This window comes from Nannospalax galili, unplaced genomic scaffold, assembly GCF_000622305.1.
Source record: "Nannospalax galili isolate Female #2095 unplaced genomic scaffold, S.galili_v1.0 scaffold76, whole genome shotgun sequence".
NCBI lineage: Eukaryota > Metazoa > Chordata > Mammalia > Rodentia > Spalacidae > Nannospalax > Nannospalax galili.
In genome coordinates this window covers 3,263,192-3,281,537 of record NW_008339767.1, presented here as the reverse complement: position 1 = coordinate 3,281,537, position 18,346 = coordinate 3,263,192, and the positions used below count along the sequence as shown (strand labels likewise).

The following is an 18,346-nucleotide window of genomic DNA, read 5'->3' as shown; positions in this document are numbered from 1 at the left end:
ATCATTTTGATGATGTCTTGGTAGATTTTACAGTGTTATCTCATTTCTCAGTGTTAGAATACGGGTAAATTTTAATTTTGATGTAATGTAGAAATCTTTATACCAGGAGTGGGATTCTTTTGATATTCAGACAGTTGAATACTTTATAAAGTTAAGGATTTATAATGTATATTAAACAGTAACATTGTATTCACACAAATGTATTTGAAATTTGTTAATATTAAATTTTTTCCCAAGGAAATTAACTGTCATGCCTGTTATTTCTAGAAGATAAACATTTCTTGGAAGGAATTTTACACAGACATCACAAAAAGGCAAAGTACAGCTCATTTACTGGAACTTGGGCTTGAGCACAAAAGGGAGACAGTAGAATAGGGTCTCCTGATATTTAAAAAAAAAAGGGGGGGGGCAGGTCAACATAGGCCGGCAGTCAGCTTCACACAATGCCAAGATTTCTGTCTGCATACATAGCTCTTTGCTCTCAGGCCTCCCATTTGCTCAACAATCTATTCATAGGCATTGAGTTTCTCCGCACTCATCTGTAAAGTTAAGTTCTTGCATATTGCACCTTATAGGGGTAGCTGGAATGCTTGGGATAGGAGTCATTGTCTCCCTGGTGTGAGTCAGTGATGGAAACATATCCCTCCCCATCCCATGCCTGCATGCATGTACGTGTACCTGTGTCATGCAGTGCCTACAGAGGTCAGAAAAGAGTGTTGGATCCCCTGGAACTGGAGTTATAGTCGTTAGCTGCAATATGGGTGCTGGGAATCAAACCCAGCCAGTGCTCTTAACCACGGAGCCATCTCGTCAGCTTGGTTGTTTTGTTTCTGAGACAGGGTCTCACTCTGTATCCCTGGCTGGCCTTGAACTCAGAGATCTGCCTATCTCTGCCTCCCAAGTACTGGGATTAACATTTCACCACTAGTGCCAGTGAAGCCATGGTTTTCTTACAGAACACTAACTGATCAGACAAGTCACTGTAACTATGATGAAGACAACAAAACAAATCCAGTTCATAACTTTCCTGAGGAAAGAAAAAAAAGGAGAAAAAACAACAAAAAAAAACCAGGTCACTATGCAAACAAATGAACCATGTCCGGTGTGGAGGTGCACACCTTTAATCCTGGGAGAGGCAGGGGCAGGGGCAGGCAGATCTCTGTGAGTTCAAGGTTTACATAAGGAGTTTCAGAGAGACCCTGTCTCAGAAAGACCAATTAATTAAATTAATTAATTGGTGTGATTAAATAAATAAGACCAAAGGGAAAAAAAAAGAAAAATTACCTTTTAGGCCAAGTGTGGTGATGCACACCTTTAGTCCTAGCAGTTGGGTGACAGAAACTTGTAAGATCCAGGGCAGCCTGGTCTGTATCATGAGTTCCAGGCCAACGGGGGTTATAAGGAAGACACACAGACCAGAACAAACAAAAAAAAATTACCTCTTATTAATAATTTGTACCCAATGATCTGGCAATACTGATAGTGGTCAGGTAGTATGGTGAGGTAATACAGTTATTTACATATGCAGAACAGACATACAAGGATGGATGTATAATGAATTTCTGTAGAAACCACTATTTAGTCTTAAAAAATCTTAGTTAACTAGTTCCTAGTTAGATGTGCTACCAAAGGAAAGGCAAAGTTTATTTAGAAATTTGTAATAGCATGGATTTTTTAAAATACCTACTAGCAGTGGAAATGTGAGCTTTAAAAAGTATCAGTGGGTGTCCGGGTGTGGTAGCGCACGCCTTTAATCCCAGCACTTGGGAGGTAGAGGCAGGCGTATCTCTGTGAGTTCAAGGCCAGCCTGGTCTACATAGTGAGTTCCAGGTCAGCTGGGGCTACAGGGAGACCCTGTCTCAAAAAAAAAGCATCAGTGGGTTACCGTCACACTCCTGTGTTCTACACTTGAAACGGTCCTGTCGCCTCTCTCATAGTAATTAATCAAAAGAAATAATGTAATTATCAGCTAGCTACTATTAACTAAGATAAAAGTTAATTTCAAAGAAAAGATGAAATCAGCCCGAAGACTCGGACTGTCAGTGACAAGATGTTCTGCAGTCTCAACAACTGACGGTGCACAAACTATTTCCGAGGGACTGCAGACAGGACTCAGAGATCCGTTAGACTCTGCGGCGGCTTCCGCTTTAAGTGCTCACGTGAGCGAGGCGGTGCTGCTGCGCATGCGCACAGTAAGCAGTCGTGAGGCGGCGGCAAGGTGAGGCTTGGGCGGAGCTGCAGGGGTCTCGGCCCTGGCTCGCTCGACTCGGATCCCGAGGCGGCGCGCTGGGGACCTAAACGCGCTCCTCCCGGCGGGCTCCCGTCCGGAGCTGCTGTGATCCGTGTGGCGAGGGCTGCGCCCCCCCTTGGGGGCGGAGCTCGTCTGTACGGGTCGCCGATTGGCGGCGAGCTTTCCCTTGCACCTTCCTGGTCCGGTCTAGGTGTGAGCCCACCAGCGTCCGGCTGGCCTTCGCGCGCCTTGGGTTGCCACTTCATTTTCCAGAGATGCGTTAACTTCGCCCAGACGAGTCGGAGCGCCGCACTAGCAGCGGTTTCTAGAAGTTTGGATTTACATATTTTGTTGTTAGGTCGGTGGAAGATGTTGACAATTCTGTTTACCTCTAAAAAAGTATTGTTGCCGGAAACCTAAATGACTTTGATTATCTGAAATGCTGTTTTCTCCCTCAGGTGCTCATAGCTTTATTTTCCATGACAGATCTTGACGACAATACATGCAAAAAATATATAAAGATGATTACTAACATAGTAATACTGAGCTTGATCATTTGCATTTCCCTAGCTTTCTGGATTATGTCAATGACTGCTAGCACCTATTATGGTAAGTAAAAATATTCTAAATTGTTTATAGAGACTCTAGTGGGTGGAATTTAAAAGTACCATTATAAAATCCAAACTTAACATCCTCTGTATGGTTAAGAAGGATTACATACGTCCGCAGCCTGAATTTAGTTTGCCAGAGGGTGTCAGATCCCATGGAACTGGAGGTTTGAATGGATGTTAGCCACCATGTTGGTGCTGGGAACCTGGGTCCTCTAGCGAGAGCAGCCAGTGCTCTCAACCGCTAAGCCATCTCTCCAGCCCAAGATTTTTCCTCTTTTTGATCTCTTGGCCTTAGTCTTACTTTCTTTCCCATTTTCTGGCTTTTGATGTTTTTGTTTTTTGAGATAGGCTTTCACTGATATAGCCCTGGTTGGCCTGGAGCTCACTGTGTAGAAAGAACAGACTGGCCTTGAATTTATGGTGATCCACTTCTACCTCCTGAGTGCTGGGCTTACAGGCCTGTAACAGTATGCCCAGCTATTTTCCCATTTTTGCTGGAAACATGACTATAAGCAATAGTTCATGGTTTTCCTTAGGATAAATAAATCACTTGGCCTTAGTATCTAAGAACCTGTCAGGAATGGTGGAAACTTTAAGTGGGAAAGCTATAGCCTGTTTGAAAGGGATGGCTTCTTTTCACCTTCAGTTAATGCTGCCGTGCGGGCCAAGCAGCCAGCTTACGCAGAAGTGAAGAGTCAGAATTTTTATATGAAATGTCCTAATCTTTAAATATTTACTCAGATTATTTAAAGAGACAGTGCTAGTCAAACCAAACAGCTGTTAAACTGGGTATAACCTTTAGAAAAATTAATTTCTAACTGTTGAATTTGATTTGTTGCCTGTCAGAATGTTATTAAGTGAAACTAATTTCACTGAAAGAGATAATTAAATCCTGATCAGAGTTTGTCTGAAAGTTAATTAGGCAACCTTTTAAAAAATTAAGGAACCAAAGATTTATTTCTCTTTTCCAAATATTCATGTCTAGCTATAAATGGTTTTCAACACTTGAACATAGTACAGTGGCCCTGTCCCAGGAAGATTCCTGTTCCTCTGACAGTATTCAAATTTAAATATATTTTCCATGGGTGACTTCTTCTCAGTTTCTCCACTTCTGATAGTATTAATCCAGAATGCACTTAATTAAAGCTTAATGTTAAGACTAACTTGTACAGACTTTCCACTGTTTGTTCTCCATGTTTGTAACTGTTAGGTAATTTACGGCCCATTTCTCCTTGGCGTTGGTTGTTTTCTGTTGTTGTTCCTGTTGTGATCACCTGCAATGGCTTTAAAAAGAAAAGTCTAGACCACAGCGGAGCTTTAGGAGGTATGTTTTCATTTTAATTTTGAGTTTTTAAATGTTTAATTTTGATTAAAATAATTATATAGTATTTGCTTATATAATTTAAGCTCATGTTTTCTGAATTCTGTATATGACTAAGTTTTAACATTATACATCTTAATCAATAATACAGTTACATGTTGTGCAGTGTTCCTATTCTGTCCAAATTTCAGGAAGAGTAGTTTTTAGAGTTACATACACATTAACTTTGTAATTGATATGAATAGATTAACAGAATAGCCTTCTGTGGACCTTGACTGTTCTCCTGTAATTGGATTGGTTTGCTACTAGCGAAATAACTAGAACATCCCTCCTAGGTGTAAAACAGGAGACCAATTGGAAAAATAACTCTGGAAACTTGCTAGTAGTAATCTCAGAGCAGTTTAAATTTATTATTCTAAGATACTTTTTTTTAATTTTTAAAAATATTTTACTTTTATTTTTTATTTTATGTTTTAAGTTTTATTTCCAAATATTCATGTCTAGCTATATATGGTTTTCAACACTTGAACATAGTATAGTTGCCCTGTCCCAGGAAGATTCCTTTTCCTCTGACAGTATTCAAATTTAAACATAAATATTTTCCATGGGAAAATATTTTACATACATGTATGTATATAATGCACCCCTGTCATGCAGTGCCCACAGAGGTCAGAAGAGGGCATCAGATCCCTTGGAACTGTAGTTAAGGATAGTTATTAGCCACCATATGGGTGCTGGGAACCAAACCTAGATCCTTTGGAAGAGCAGCCACTGTTCTTGACCACTGAACCAACTCTCCATCCCCTAGAGTACTTTTTAGAATTGAGTTAGGCACAGGCTTTTACTTCATTCTTCTAGCAAATTTTTTTGAGCACTTACTACTATGTGCTACTGTTCTAGAAGCAGGAAATATAGTTGTAACCAAAAATAAGGTTTCAGTTCTCATGGATCGTTTATTTTACTTTACTTTTTATATTTTTATTTTGTTTTGCCAGGCGTGGTGTCCCATGCCTTTAATCCTAGCACTGGAGAGGCAGAGGCAGGTGGATCTTTGTGGGATCAAACACAGCCTGGTCTATATAGCGAGTTCTAGGCCAACTGGGGCTACAGGGAGATGCTTGTTTTTGAAGTGGGGTCTCACTGTATAGTTTAAGCTGGCCTCAAAGTTGCAATCCTCCTTCAGTCTCCTAGATGATAAGTAAATAAAATCTACAAAAACTTCAGATAATGGTGATGCTTATGAGAAAATGAAAATATAGTAAAAATGTGTATGTCAGAAGACACAGGGCATTCTTCTCTAAATATAGCCTATGCTTTCCTCTAAGAAGGTAATTTAGACCTAAGACCCGAAGACACAAACAGTGAGAAAGGCTAAGAAGCATTTCCAGCCTGAGCCCTAACATATACAGATCGAACTTGTTCAAGAGTGAGAAGAGAGCTCAGTAAGGGAAGGGGAAGTAAGAAAAGGAAAGAAGTAAGAGAGAAAGTTGAAGAACTAGTTTAGACCTAGCCAGGTCAGTTGAGGCTAGTATGTGCCAGTAAGGATTTTATCTCAAAGCAGATGGGATTTCTTACCCTCAGATCAAAAGAGTAGTATGATCTACTTTGACATAAGAACTTTTAGATTCCACCAGTATTCAGAGCAGAAGGCATGAGGATTCCTGCTAAATTCTTCCTATAGGATGCTTAGAAGTAACAGTCTTGAAGTCATCTTCCCAACATTAAAAATGCTGCTGGTCTTTGGCCCCTGTTTCATCGTCAGTGCACTTTAATCTCTGTGTTTATATGGAAGTAACTGACAGTAAATTTTTATAAACTAGAGTAGCCCTTCATAAGGGCAAGATAGTGTGATTATTAAACGAACAAGCACTAATCAGGTCAGGTTCATTTGAATGATTATAGCTCTCTGCCTCTGTTTTCAGGTCAGAGATAACAGGGTTTTCTAAGTTAGTGAAGAACATACCATAAAGTGATTGGAATTTAGACATCAGGCAGCCTAGCTTGCAGAGGTACCTTCTGGGAGCTTCTTGGGAAGAGCTCTGACAGTGTGCCATTGTGCTCCTATAGTTTTGTTAATTTTTTAAAATATTTTATTTATTGTCTTTAGTTTATGTTTATGAGTGTATTACCTGCATGTATGTAAGTGCACCCATGTTGTGCAGTGCCCACAGAGGTCAGAAGAGGGCGTTGGATTCCCCTGGAGCTGGAGTTACAGATGGTTGTTAGCTGTCATGTGGGTGCCAGGGACTGAACCCAGGCCCTCTGCAAGAGTAGCCAGTGTGCTTAATCACTGAGCCATCTCTCCTGCCTCATAGTTTTGTAAATTTTGTAAAGGTAAAAGCTTTTGGTTTTATTTTGTTGAGATTGGGTTTCACTCTGCAGTCTGAGCTGACCTTGAACCCTTGGCAAGTACCTCAGCCTCTCAGATACTATGATTACATGCTTAAGCCACCACACTTGACAGTAAAAGATTCTATCTTTTTTTGAGACAGGGCCTCACTTAGTAACTAGTTTAAGATGATCTTGAACTTTGAATTCTGATCCTCTTGCTTCCACATGAGTGCTGGGATTGCTAGTGTATGCCACCATACCTAGTTTATGTGGTGCTGAGAATCAAATCCATCGCTTTGGGCATGCTAGGCAAGCACTCTGCCAACTGTGTTATATCCTGGGCCCTGGATTCTTTTTACCTTAAAAGAAAGCCCTCCAGTGGAACATGCTGGCACATGCCTATAAAACCCAGCACTGCTGCATTTATAGGCACCAGCACTCAGGAGGTGGAGGCAAGAGGCTCAGGAGAGTGTGAGATCATTCTTGGCTGCATAGCTCAAGTTTGAGGCCAGTGTGGCTTATATGAGACCATGCTTTAAAAAAAAAAAATCTTCCCAATTATAATGGGATCAATCCCTACAGAATCACTGTGAGAATTAAATAGAAAGATTACCAAAGAATTCTTCACTTTATAGACACAGCCAATGTTTATTAGGCGTTATCAGTTATTATTGGTTAGAGTTCTTCAGAATCATGATAATTCTCTTTTTCATTGAAAAACATTCAAACTCTTAATTTTTTTAATCCATCTTTAGTATGTAGGAATTAAGGGAGATAGATGATGAATAAGATAGATGATAAATAAGATAGGGTTGATCCCATCAGGGCCGACTAGCAGGAGATGCTGTGAGCAGAGGAGAAGAGCACAGCAAGGTGAGGTGTTACCAGGAAAGCCAGAGGTAACACTTCACTGGCCTCACAGGTGTGGTCTCAGTGGTCTGGTGTTCGGTCTTTCTAAAGTTAAAACCTCAATTTTAAATTGATGAGAGCCAAGAAAAGAAGCTGAGTGCTGTCTTTTGTCATGGGGATCGATTGCTACTTTATTAACCAGATAAAATGTAGAACTACCAGGTGGACTAGAATGTAACACATCACTGTTCAGGCACACCCTGTTCTTGGAGTTAGTCCATATGAGAGTTCAGATTATCATGAGAAGGCTGCTTTGGTGAGTACAAAGTCTAGGAAAGATTAATGTAAATCTATAGGTCAAGGGTTCCCTCCCTTGGGTGGAGCTCAACAAGTCTGCTAACCTCCCCAACACAACAAAATTAGTAATATTAATAATACCACCAATGAGGAGAAGATGGACACATACAGTACTCTGAGGACACCACATCACCCATATTGCATATGGGCCAGGAATGCATAATCTCAGTCAAATCATCCTCAAACATCAAGCAGCTCAAGATGAGGGACATCCTGGGTGAGTCTTTTGCTTACTTGTTAGTTGATTGGTTGTTTAGTTTCATTAGAAGAGATCCTATTTTGCACAGACTGGTCTCAAATTCCTGGATTCCAGACATTCTCTTGCTTCAGTCTCTTGGATAGCAAGGACTATGGCACATGACACTGTCCTAGGCTGCGCATGGGGCATACCTTTAATCCCAGCTCTTGGGAGACAGAAGCAAGTGGACCTCTGAGTTTAAGTTTGAGGCAAGGATAGTCTACATAGTAAGTTCCAGGCCAGCCAGGGCTACATAGTAAGACCCTGTCTAAAAAGAAAGGAAAAATCTTCACATTCTCAGCACGTTCTTCAGATAGCATGTGGTGCAACTCATTTGAATTTATTTTGTTTCACTTGAGAGTTTTGTCTTTTCTTTGGACTGTTTTATATTTTTTTAATATTTTATGTGTATGAGTTTATTGCCTGCATGTAAGTGTACCTGTGTCATACAGTGTCCACGGAGGTCAGAAGAGGGTGTCGGATGCCCTGAAACTGGAGTTATAGATGATTGTTAGCCACCACATGGGTTCTGGGATTCGAACCCAGGTCCTCTGCAGGAGCAGCCAGTGCTCCTAACTGCCGAGCCATCTCTTCAGCCCTTGATTGTTTTTTTGAGACAGGGCCTAACTCTGTAGCTTTAGCTGACCTAGAACTTGCTGTGTAGACTAGGCTGGTCTGAACTCACAGAGCTCTGCCTACTGGGATTAAAGGCATTTGTTTAAATTTAAAATGTTCTGAGAGCAGTCACATCCTGATGTGACTTCCTGTGGTCACTTTGATTAACTTTTCTTTATTGTCAGTATTCAAATACTTATCTCTTTTGATTTTTCTCTTTTTGTTGTAATTTTATAGATGTCTTATTTTACTCACTATATTCTGAGTCTCCTTTTTGTAGGATTGATTAACCATGTGATACATATGAAGGTATTTTGTAGGTTCTACCACCAAGTTTTTTTTATTCACCAGAACATTTTCAAATTCAATAAGCAAAATACTTTTAAGTGTTATCTAGATGATTTTAAAAGGCCCTTCCAGGATTTGCGTGCCCTCCTTCTATGGAATGACCTGGAGAGGGCTTCACACTTGCCTTGCCCTGGGCTCAAAGCCATGGCCTTGTGCCATGCATGCTAGCCAAGTACTCTACCACTGAGCTACCACCCCAGCACTATACCCACTTCTTTATGCAGTCCACAGCAAGTTTTTTAAGCCTGGTGCTCCTTCAACTAATGTTGAAGTTGATTTCAGTAGCTCCTTCCATATTGCTCTGATACTCAAGTGTATCCCTTTGCTGTTTTTGCCCTTTTCTGTGTCCTTAGTTATAATCTTCCTTCTTTATCTGATTAACTGCAGGTTTTATACACCTTCCTTGAAATTGGTCACCATTTGAAAAAGGAAGAACTGCCCCTTCTTTGCTTGTCTGAACAAGTCTAAAGAGACAGCAAAATCTAAAACTAAAACCACAGCCATAGGGCATACTCCATTTTCATTTTCACATCATTTTAAAATCATTAAATCATTCTGTTCTGCAACATGATTATAAAAAGTTTACCTAAAATTATCTTACAGTATTGTTTGAAAGGAAATCAAAATAAGGTTAAGAATTGTCAGTTAAGGGCCGGGTATAGTGGTGCGCGTCTTTAATCCCAGCACTTGGGAGGCAGAGGCAAGAGGCTATCTCTGAGTTCAAGAGATAGCCTGATCTACATAGTGAGTTACAGGCCAGCTGGGGCTCCAGGGATACCCTGTCTCACAAAGAAAAAAGAAAAATTTCCAGTTAAAATTTAGGGGGCTGAAGAGATGGCTCAGCAATTAAAATCAGTGGCTACTTTTGCAGAAGACCTGGTTCTATTCCCAGCACACACATGGTGGCTAACAACCATCTGTAACTCCAGTTCCAGGGGAATCCAATGCCTTCTTCTGACCCCAGGAAATACACTTATTACACATAAAAATAAAAATAATAAATAAAATATTTTTGAAAAATCAGGGGGCTGGAGAAATGGCTCAGCAGTTAAGAGCACTTGCTGCTCTTGCAGGGACCCAGGTTCAGTTCCCAGCACCCACATGGCAGCTAGCACCTGTCAGTTACTCCAGTTCTAGAGGATGCCCTCTTCTGGCCTGTGTGGGCATTAGACAACATGGGTATACTTACATAGAAGCAAAACACTCATACACATAAAATAAAAATAATTAAAACAAGAAAAAAATGTTAAATGACATTCCATTTACCACTTGATGGTAACTTCACTGGTTTAATGAAGATGTGAAATGTATTTCAGATTATAATTTGAAACTGAAAAAAATCCAAGTTTTCAAATCATTAATATATGGATTAAGTATAATTCTGTGCTTATGTGTGTTTCTTTCAGGGCTAGTGGTTGGATTTATCTTAACCATTGCAAATTTCAGTTTTTTTACCTCTTTGCTGATGTTTTTCCTTTCATCTTCAAAACTCACTAAATGGAAGGGAGAAATGAAGAAGCGTCTAGATTCAGAATACAAGGAAGGTAAAATTAATTACGTCTCACATTACCCAGAAATAAGGAACTGTTTCACCCTAACGTAAGCTTTGTTCAGAATCTGTTTAGACTGTCAAAACAGAAGAATTTTATTTGAGAATTACTTTAGTAGCATAATTATTTATTTTCTACTATAAGAAATAACAGAATAATTTTAGTGCTAAGTCTGCCGTTGATTATTCTAGGTTTATTAATAACTGTATGCAACGTGGGCAAAGATGCCTTGCCTTTTTCAGTCTTTTTTTTTTAAAGTTTTGTTAAAACTAATTATATGTGTGTCTGTGTATGTTCACATGAGTGGGAGTGCCTACAGAGGCCTATTGTGAGCCACCTCATGTGGGGGTGCTGGGAATTGAACTCCAGTCCTCTGGAAGAGCAGTAAGTGCTATTAACTACTGAGCATATCTCCGACCTCTATTTATCTTTTAGTTTTTTTTTAAAGTTACTTTTCTGAAGCTTAAAGACATATGTTCCTGTAACTGCACAATTTTTCTTTCTTTTTCATCTGCGTACCTGTGTCTAGGAGGGCAAAGGAACTGGATCCAGGTATTCTGTAATGGAGCTGTGCCCACAGAGCTGGCTCTGCTCTACATGATAGAAAATGGCCCCGGGGAAATGCCCATCGATTTTTCCAAACAGCACACTGCTTCCTGGATGTGTTTGTCTCTCTTGGCTGCACTGGCCTCCTCTGCTGGAGATACCTGGGCTTCCGAAGTTGGCACAGTTCTGAGCAAAAGCCCACCTCGGCTAATTACAACCTGGGAGAAGGTTCCAGTTGGTGAGTGTGTGTGCTTCTATGGGACATGCACATGTGTTTGTATACATGTGGAGGCCGAAAGTCAGCCTTGGGTGTCCTTCCTCAGCACACCACCCACCTTGTTTTTTGAGACTGGATCTCTGATTGGCCTAGAGCTCTCCAAGGCCAGACTGGCTGGTTGGCTAGTCAAAGGGATCTGCCTGTCTCTGCCTCCCCAGTGCTGGGATTACAAACATACCTTACTATGCCCAGTTTTGTTTTGTTTGTTTGTTTCAGTTTGTTTTTATTTTATATGTATAAGTGTTTTCCTGCATGTATGTAAGTGCACATGTGTGTAATGCCCCCAGAGACCAGAGCAGAAAAGGGCATGAGATCCTCTGGAACTGGAGTTACAGACAGTTGTTAGTAGCTACCATGTGGGTATTGGGATTTGAACTCAGGTTCTCTGAAGAACAGCCAGTACTTGAAACTACTGAACCATCTCCCCAGCCCCCAGGCCCAACTTTTGTACTTGAGTGCTAGGACTTGAATGTGGGTCCTCAGTGCTTGCATACCAGCACTTTACTGACTGAGCCATCTCCCCAGCCCAGTTAGTGAGTCTTCTCTTTTTTGGGGGGGGTCTTTTTGAGACAGGGTCTCCCTATAGCCCCAGCTGTCTTGGAACTCACTATGTAGACCAGGCTGGCCTTGAGCTCACAGAGATCCGCCTGCCTCTGCCTCCCGAGTGCTGGGATTAAAGGCGTGCGCCACCACACCCAGAGAATTTTCTTTTTTTTTGATTTTTGCAAAAACTTTATTGAGAATTTCATACATGTATATAAGGTGTTTTGAGCAAATCCATGCCCACTCCCTCCCCTCCAACATTTCTCACTCTGAAGAGGTAACCCTAAAATCTTTTAAGGATTAGATACAAGCTCCCAAATACTTTCAACATTTTTGGCCTTTGGAACAGAGTATGTTGCTACCAGGCCCAAGGACATTTTGACTTTTAGTCAAGAACCTGGCTACATTTCTTTGGGGTCTTTTTACCCTAACTGCCTAGCCAATTCCTACCTCCTATTCTTATCACACCATCCTCTGAAGGGGTTACCCAAATTGCCAACAGGGAATAGGGATGCCCACCGCTCTGGCTTCTTCATGCTGAACAGGGATGCAGGGTGAGGCAATTGGAGTACCCCTTCAGTGGGTCTATCTAAAAAACTCCCAAATTGCATAACTCTTGTCTCTAAGGGAAGAAGAAAGTCCTTGAATCATGAACAGGAGATGTGAAGGGATGGTGTTACCCACCACGTCGGTCCTGGGAATCAAACTTGGGTCCTCAGCAAGAGCAGCCAGTGCTCTCAATTGCTGAACCATCTCTCCAGCCCTGTGATTAATGTTTCTAACATACAGTTTGCCCTCCAAATCTGGGAATTCAACCAACACTAGATTAAACATATCTAAAGAAAATACTTTAGTCTCTACTGAACACTTATAGAACTTTTCCTTAGGATTATTCTCTAACCAATACTGTATAATAGCTATTTATACTGTATTAGTAATTATGATAATAATCTAGAGATAATTTAAAGTATGTGGAAAAGAGGATGCTAGTAGGTTATTTATAAGTAGAATTTTTCTCTTTCTTCCTATGATGCTAGAGATCAAATTTTGTATATGCTAATATCTAGTTTCATTTCCTGTTGCTATGATAAAATACCCTGACAAAAGCAGCATATGGAAGAAAGTTTATTTGGCTCATAATTCCAGGTTACAGTTTGTCATTGTGGGGAAGAGGATGGCAGGCACTTGAAGCAGCTGGTCATGTTACCTCCACAGTCAGGAGCAGAGAGCAGGAAATGAGTGCATACTTCTAATGCTCAGCCGCTTTCTTCACTCTTGCACAGTCCAGGGCCCCTGCCCAGGGGATTGTGCCACCCACAGTGGGTAGGTCTTCCCACCTCAGTTGACGTAATCAAGATGATCCACTCTAGACATGCCCACAGGCTGCCTGAGACAGTGCTTCATTGAGACTTCCCAGGAGATTAAATTGCATCAAGCTGACATTTAAATTAACTATCATGCTAGCCAAGTGCTTTACAACTGAGCTACACTCCCAGCCCTAGAGAACTCTTTCTGGCGAGTACCACATGATTTCACGTGTATAATCTGATAAAATAGTTGATGTCTTAGAAGTTGAGAGCAGAAGGATGGGTACCAGAGGCTTAGGAGAGTAGAGAGGAGAGAAAGATGAGGGAAGGTTGATCGATGGGGACTCTGTAAACAAGAGCAAGAAATCCTGGTATTATGGCCTAGAGTACGGTGACTAGAGATCACCATAATGTGTGTTTTTATAATGTACTCTTTTCTTTAAATTAATTTTAATTAGATATATACCAATTCTTGTTTGTTGTTTCCGTTCCTTGGTGTTACACATTTACTGATGATTAAACCCATGATTTGATGTGTATTTCTCATCAGGGACCAATGGAGGAGTTACAGTGGTGGGACTTGTCTCCAGTCTCCTTGGTGGCACCTTTGTGGGCATCACCTATTTCCTGACACAGTTGGTATTTGTGAATGATTTAGACATTTCTGCTCCCCAGTGGCCCATTATTGCATTTGGAGGTCTGGCTGGATTACTAGGATCAGTTGTGGACTCATATTTAGGGGCAACAATGCAGTTTACTGGTAAGAACGGTATCTTACTGTAACATTGATTTTTGTTTTGTTTTAAGAAATGAGGAAGAGATGTGAAAAACTTTAAAAATGTAGCAGTGAAAACAAATCGAAGGACAACAAATGTTGAGAGACAAGAAGTAACAGGAAAATGCCCTTTGTAATTTTGCCTTTCTTATTCTTTTGTGTTAAACTAATTCAAAGAGAATTAGTTCTATGGAGCATTGATTAGAGGAAAGGATATTACAGTGCAAGAAACAGATGCTTTTGATTTTGAGTTGTCACCTAATCCTAGGAAAACAGGACATTTGGAGCAAATCACTGATTTTACTTCATGCTAAAGAGACTACACACACACAAACACACACACACACACACACACACACACACACACATGTTTTTTTAATGACCTTAGGGTTTTTTTTTCCCAAGTAGGGCTCATAACAGAAGTTTCTTATCATATTGAGTAATTTGAAAAAATATGTGGGTGGAGGGAAATTAATTTAGGAAACCTTAGTATGCCTTTCTCTGTTTTATTTTGTTCATGCTGCTACTTTTTTTTTTTTTTTAATGTCTTTTTGAGACGGGGTCTCCCTGTAGCCCCAGCTGACCTGGAACTTGCTATGTAGACCAGGCTGGCCTCAAACTCACAAATATCTGCCTGCCTCTGTTTCCCAAGTGCTGGGATTAAAAGCATGCACCACCATGCCTGGCTATGCTGCTATATTTTTTTTAATGCATTAAGTATTATTAGAAATAAATCTGGGGTCTAAGGACTCCACTAGTACCTCACGGAGAACACACTGCAGTAAAGCAGTTACTACTTTTGCAGAAGAATTTGTTGCCTCATTCTTTGGCAAGCAAGCATTCCACGAGGACATGTAGTAGGTTTTATCCTAACATAAGAGTGCTGTGTCTTTTACCCCATTGACTGGGGCCCAACCTCACAGTGGATAGCTAGCTTTAAAAGAATCTGTGCAGAAGAAATGAAGGAGGGTGGGAAGGGCTGGCTGCTCCAGACCTTCAACTTCTTGGAATGCAGCAGAGCCCTTTCTCTCTCTCTCTCTCTCTCTCTCTCTCTCTCCCTCTCTCTCTTTTTTCCTCTCTCTCTCTTTCTCTCTCCTTCTCTTCTTTCTTCTCTCTCTCTCTCTCTCTCTCTCTCTCTCTTTCTTTTTGAGACAGGGTCTCCTTATAGCCCCAGGTGGCCTGGAACTCACTATGTGGACCAGGTTGACTTTGCTCTCACAGAGATGTGCCTGCCTCTGTCTCCCAAGTGCTGGATTAAAGTTGTGTGCCACCAGGCCTGGCACACAGCAGAGCCTTTTCATAGACAGAAGTTTTACAAGGTGGACACCTTAAAAGATTTGAATTCCTTGTCCTAAACAAAAGTTTTACCAAGTGGAGGAAATTGCATAATAGTATTAGCACTATGAAAGTTGCATTCTTGTGATTATCATTTTGATCAAAAATTTGAATTCTTGGTAATTATTTCCCTCAGTACAGAGTTTATTATAAACAGCAGAAATTTCTTTTTCATAGTTCTGAAAGATAAGATCAGGAACCCAGTAGATGCAGGGTCCAGTGGCAGGCTCATTGTTGGCTTCCAAGGTAGCACTTGGTTGCTGACCTTATGTTGGCAAAGGCAAAAGTGCAAAAGGGCAAGAAGGCCAAGCAACTCTTTGTAGACTCTTTATAAGGCCATCAGTTCTGTTCATGAATGTGCAACCCTTAGGCTCGACTACTCCCCCAAATGCCCCGCCTCTCAGTGCTTTCACACTGAGTTTCAGATTACAGCATTAATTTTGGAGAGGCACAGCATGTGAGCCATAGCGGCCTCCTTTATGGCAACACCATACTGGGCCCTGATGTCCAATCCTAAAGCCAGATTTCATCTTGACTCTGGAGCCTTACAGGTTTGTCTTGGAGAGGAAGCAGGGGAAAGCCATCAACCATTTCTGCTTTTTATGTTCTTCCTTCTATTTCTAAAGCAACTCCAGAGATGAGAGACCAATATTGAGATATTCTAAAGCCCATCTGTGCAACAAGGCCTTTAATGATCAAAGTTTCCATGTATCATACCATATAAATGATATAGGAAGTCATTTTACAAGTGACTGAGAATCTTTCAAAGATTGGCTCCTCTGGAGAAAAATGCTCATTTTTTTCTTTTTCTTTTTCTTTTTCTTTTTTTACTTGGATCTTCCACACCATTTGCTTCTTTTCCATTCCAGGTTTGGATGAAAGCACTGGCCTGGTGGTCAACAGCCCAACCAAGGATGCCAAGCATATATCAGGGAAACCCATTCTTGACAACAATGCAGTGAATCTGTTTTCTTCTGTTCTGGTTGCCCTCTTGCTCCCAACAGCTGCTTGGGGGTTTTGGCCTAGAGAATGAAACTTGTTTTATTCCCAACTGGTTGATACTGGTGAGTCCAAATAATTCTCAGTACAGGGTTTTTCTTAGTGAATAATAATTGTGACACTGAGTTCTGGAGAGCCAGCTCCTCCCGTGTAACATTATAATGGATTCCACATTTTCCCTTCAAGTCCCTTTGACTACTAACACCCATCCCTCTAGTAAAAGACAAAGGTGCATAAAGCATATGCATGTATTTCTTCTGCTGCTGTCTGTCTTGAACAATGGAGCTGTTTCCACTCTGCTGCTACGTTGACCTGAAAGGTCTGTATAGTATATGTAAATTTTATTTTGTTCAGTTTCTTTAAACCTATGCCTTTAATCCCAACTGAGGCAGAGGCAAGTGGATCTCTATGAGTTCTTGGTTTACACAGTGAGTTGCAGGCCAGCCAAGGCTTCATAATGAGACCCTGTCTCAAAAAAACAAAAACAAAAGAAAGTTTAGGGTAGTGCTATACAAGTCTTTATTTAAAAACCTAGTACTAGCCAGGCATGGTGGCGCACACCTGTAGTCCCAGCACTTGGGAGGCAGAGGCAGGCGGATCTCTGTGAGTTCAAGGCCAGCCTGGTCTACATAGTGAGTTCCAGGACAGCCAGGGCTACAGGGAGACCTTGTCTCAAAAAGACCAAAAAAAAAAAAACCTAGGACTAGTTGTGTTTTAGAGTCAAACTTTTTTAGAGTTTAAAAAACTAATAGGAAAAACTATTTTTTTCATGTAAAAGTACTGAAAGTAAAATGGCCCTATGGCACGTACCTGTTATCACATCCCAAGAGGATCAGAAATTCAAGGTTGTCCTTAGCTACATCGGAGTTTGAGGCTAGCTTAGAATATGGGAGACTCTGCCTTTAAAAAAAGGGCTGAGGAGCTAGCCCAGTTGGTAAAGTACTTACGGACCTGAGTTCAGTCCCCAAACCCTCAGTAAAAGTGCCAGAGTGATGGTACACACTTGTAATCCCAGTGTTGGAGAGGCAGAGAAAGATGGAGCCCTCAGGGTTAGTGGTCAGCCAGCTTAGCCTACTCAGCAAGTTCCAGGTCAGTGAGAAACTGAAAGAAAAAGTGAAACATGCCTCAGGAACAGCACCTGAGGTTGTCCTCTGCCCTCCACACACATGTGCATGAGTACCCACACACACACCCACATCCCCCCCATACACAATAATAAATAATTTTAAATGTATCCAAAAACCTAGGGTAGAAGTCCATTATAAAATATACTCCTAGTTTTGTAGTGAATTATGAATAACCCCACCAAAGCCAATAACTAAAATAGCCCCTCTAATTTTGATAATCAATTTCAAACTTGAGAAGAAATTCTGTTTTCACTGTAGTTGAGTTTTTATTTTTTTTAAAATTCACATTGAGGGGGCTGGAGAGATGGCTCAGTGGTCAAGAACACTGGTTGTTCTTGCAGAAGACCCGGGTTCGAATCCCAGCACCCACATGGCAGCTAACAACTGTCCATAACTCCAGTTCTAGGGGGATCCGACAGCCTCTTCTGTCTTCCACAGGCATTGCACGATACAGGTGCACTTACCTACATGCAGGCAATACATGCATACATACAAAATAAAATTAATGAATTTTAAAAAAAATTAACATTGGGGCTGGAGAGATGACTCGTTGGTTAAGAGCACTGACTGTTCTTACAGAGGATCCAGGTGTGGTTCCCAGCACTCATGTGGCAGCTAAGAACCATCTGTAACTCCAGTTCTAGAGGATCCAGTGCCCTCTTCTGACCTCTGTGGACATTGCATGACATGGGTGCATTTGTATACATGCAGCCATTACACTCATACACAAAATAAAAAATAAAAAATAAGGGGCTGGAGAGATGGCTCAGCAGTTAAGAACACTGACTGTTCTTGCAGAAGACCCGGGTTCAAATCCCAGCACCCACATGGCAGCTAACAACTGTCCATAACTCCAGTTTCAGGGAATCTGATGACCTCTTCTCATCTCTGTGGGCACTGCATGCCCGTAATGCACTTACATGCACGCAGGCAAAACAGACAGAGAAAAAAAGAAAGAAAGAAGAAAGAAAGAAAGAAAGAAAGAAA

At 41.1% G+C, this 18,346-nt stretch overlaps 2 protein-coding genes across 4 annotated transcripts in view; both read left to right on the top strand.

Annotated features, from left to right (window-relative positions):
- The window catches only part of Thap2 (THAP domain containing 2), a 17,633-nt gene extending 14,816 nt beyond the window's left edge, over positions 1-2,817 (top strand). The window contains exon 4 of the mRNA XM_029564251.1: positions 2,801-2,817. The gene's annotated coding sequence lies outside the window, so the exon portion shown is untranslated. The remainder of the gene's footprint in view (positions 1-2,800) is intronic.
- The window catches only part of Tmem19 (transmembrane protein 19), a 35,182-nt gene continuing 19,060 nt past the window's right edge, over positions 2,225-18,346 (top strand). For 2 of the 3 annotated variants that reach the window (XM_008834557.3, XM_008834558.3), the window contains exons 1-7: positions 2,240-2,588; positions 2,689-2,839; positions 4,052-4,165; positions 10,307-10,444; positions 10,980-11,234; positions 13,674-13,883; positions 16,103-16,297. In XM_008834557.3, the coding sequence (XP_008832779.1) occupies positions 2,710-2,839; positions 4,052-4,165; positions 10,307-10,444; positions 10,980-11,234; positions 13,674-13,883; positions 16,103-16,266 (1,011 nt within the window). In that variant the 5' untranslated portion in view covers positions 2,240-2,588; positions 2,689-2,709 and the 3' untranslated portion in view covers positions 16,267-16,297. Of the gene's footprint in view, positions 2,589-2,688; positions 2,840-4,051; positions 4,166-10,306; positions 10,445-10,979; positions 11,235-13,673; positions 13,884-16,102; positions 16,474-18,346 lie in introns of those variants that run through there. The other variant, XM_008834556.3, reaches the window with a different exon arrangement.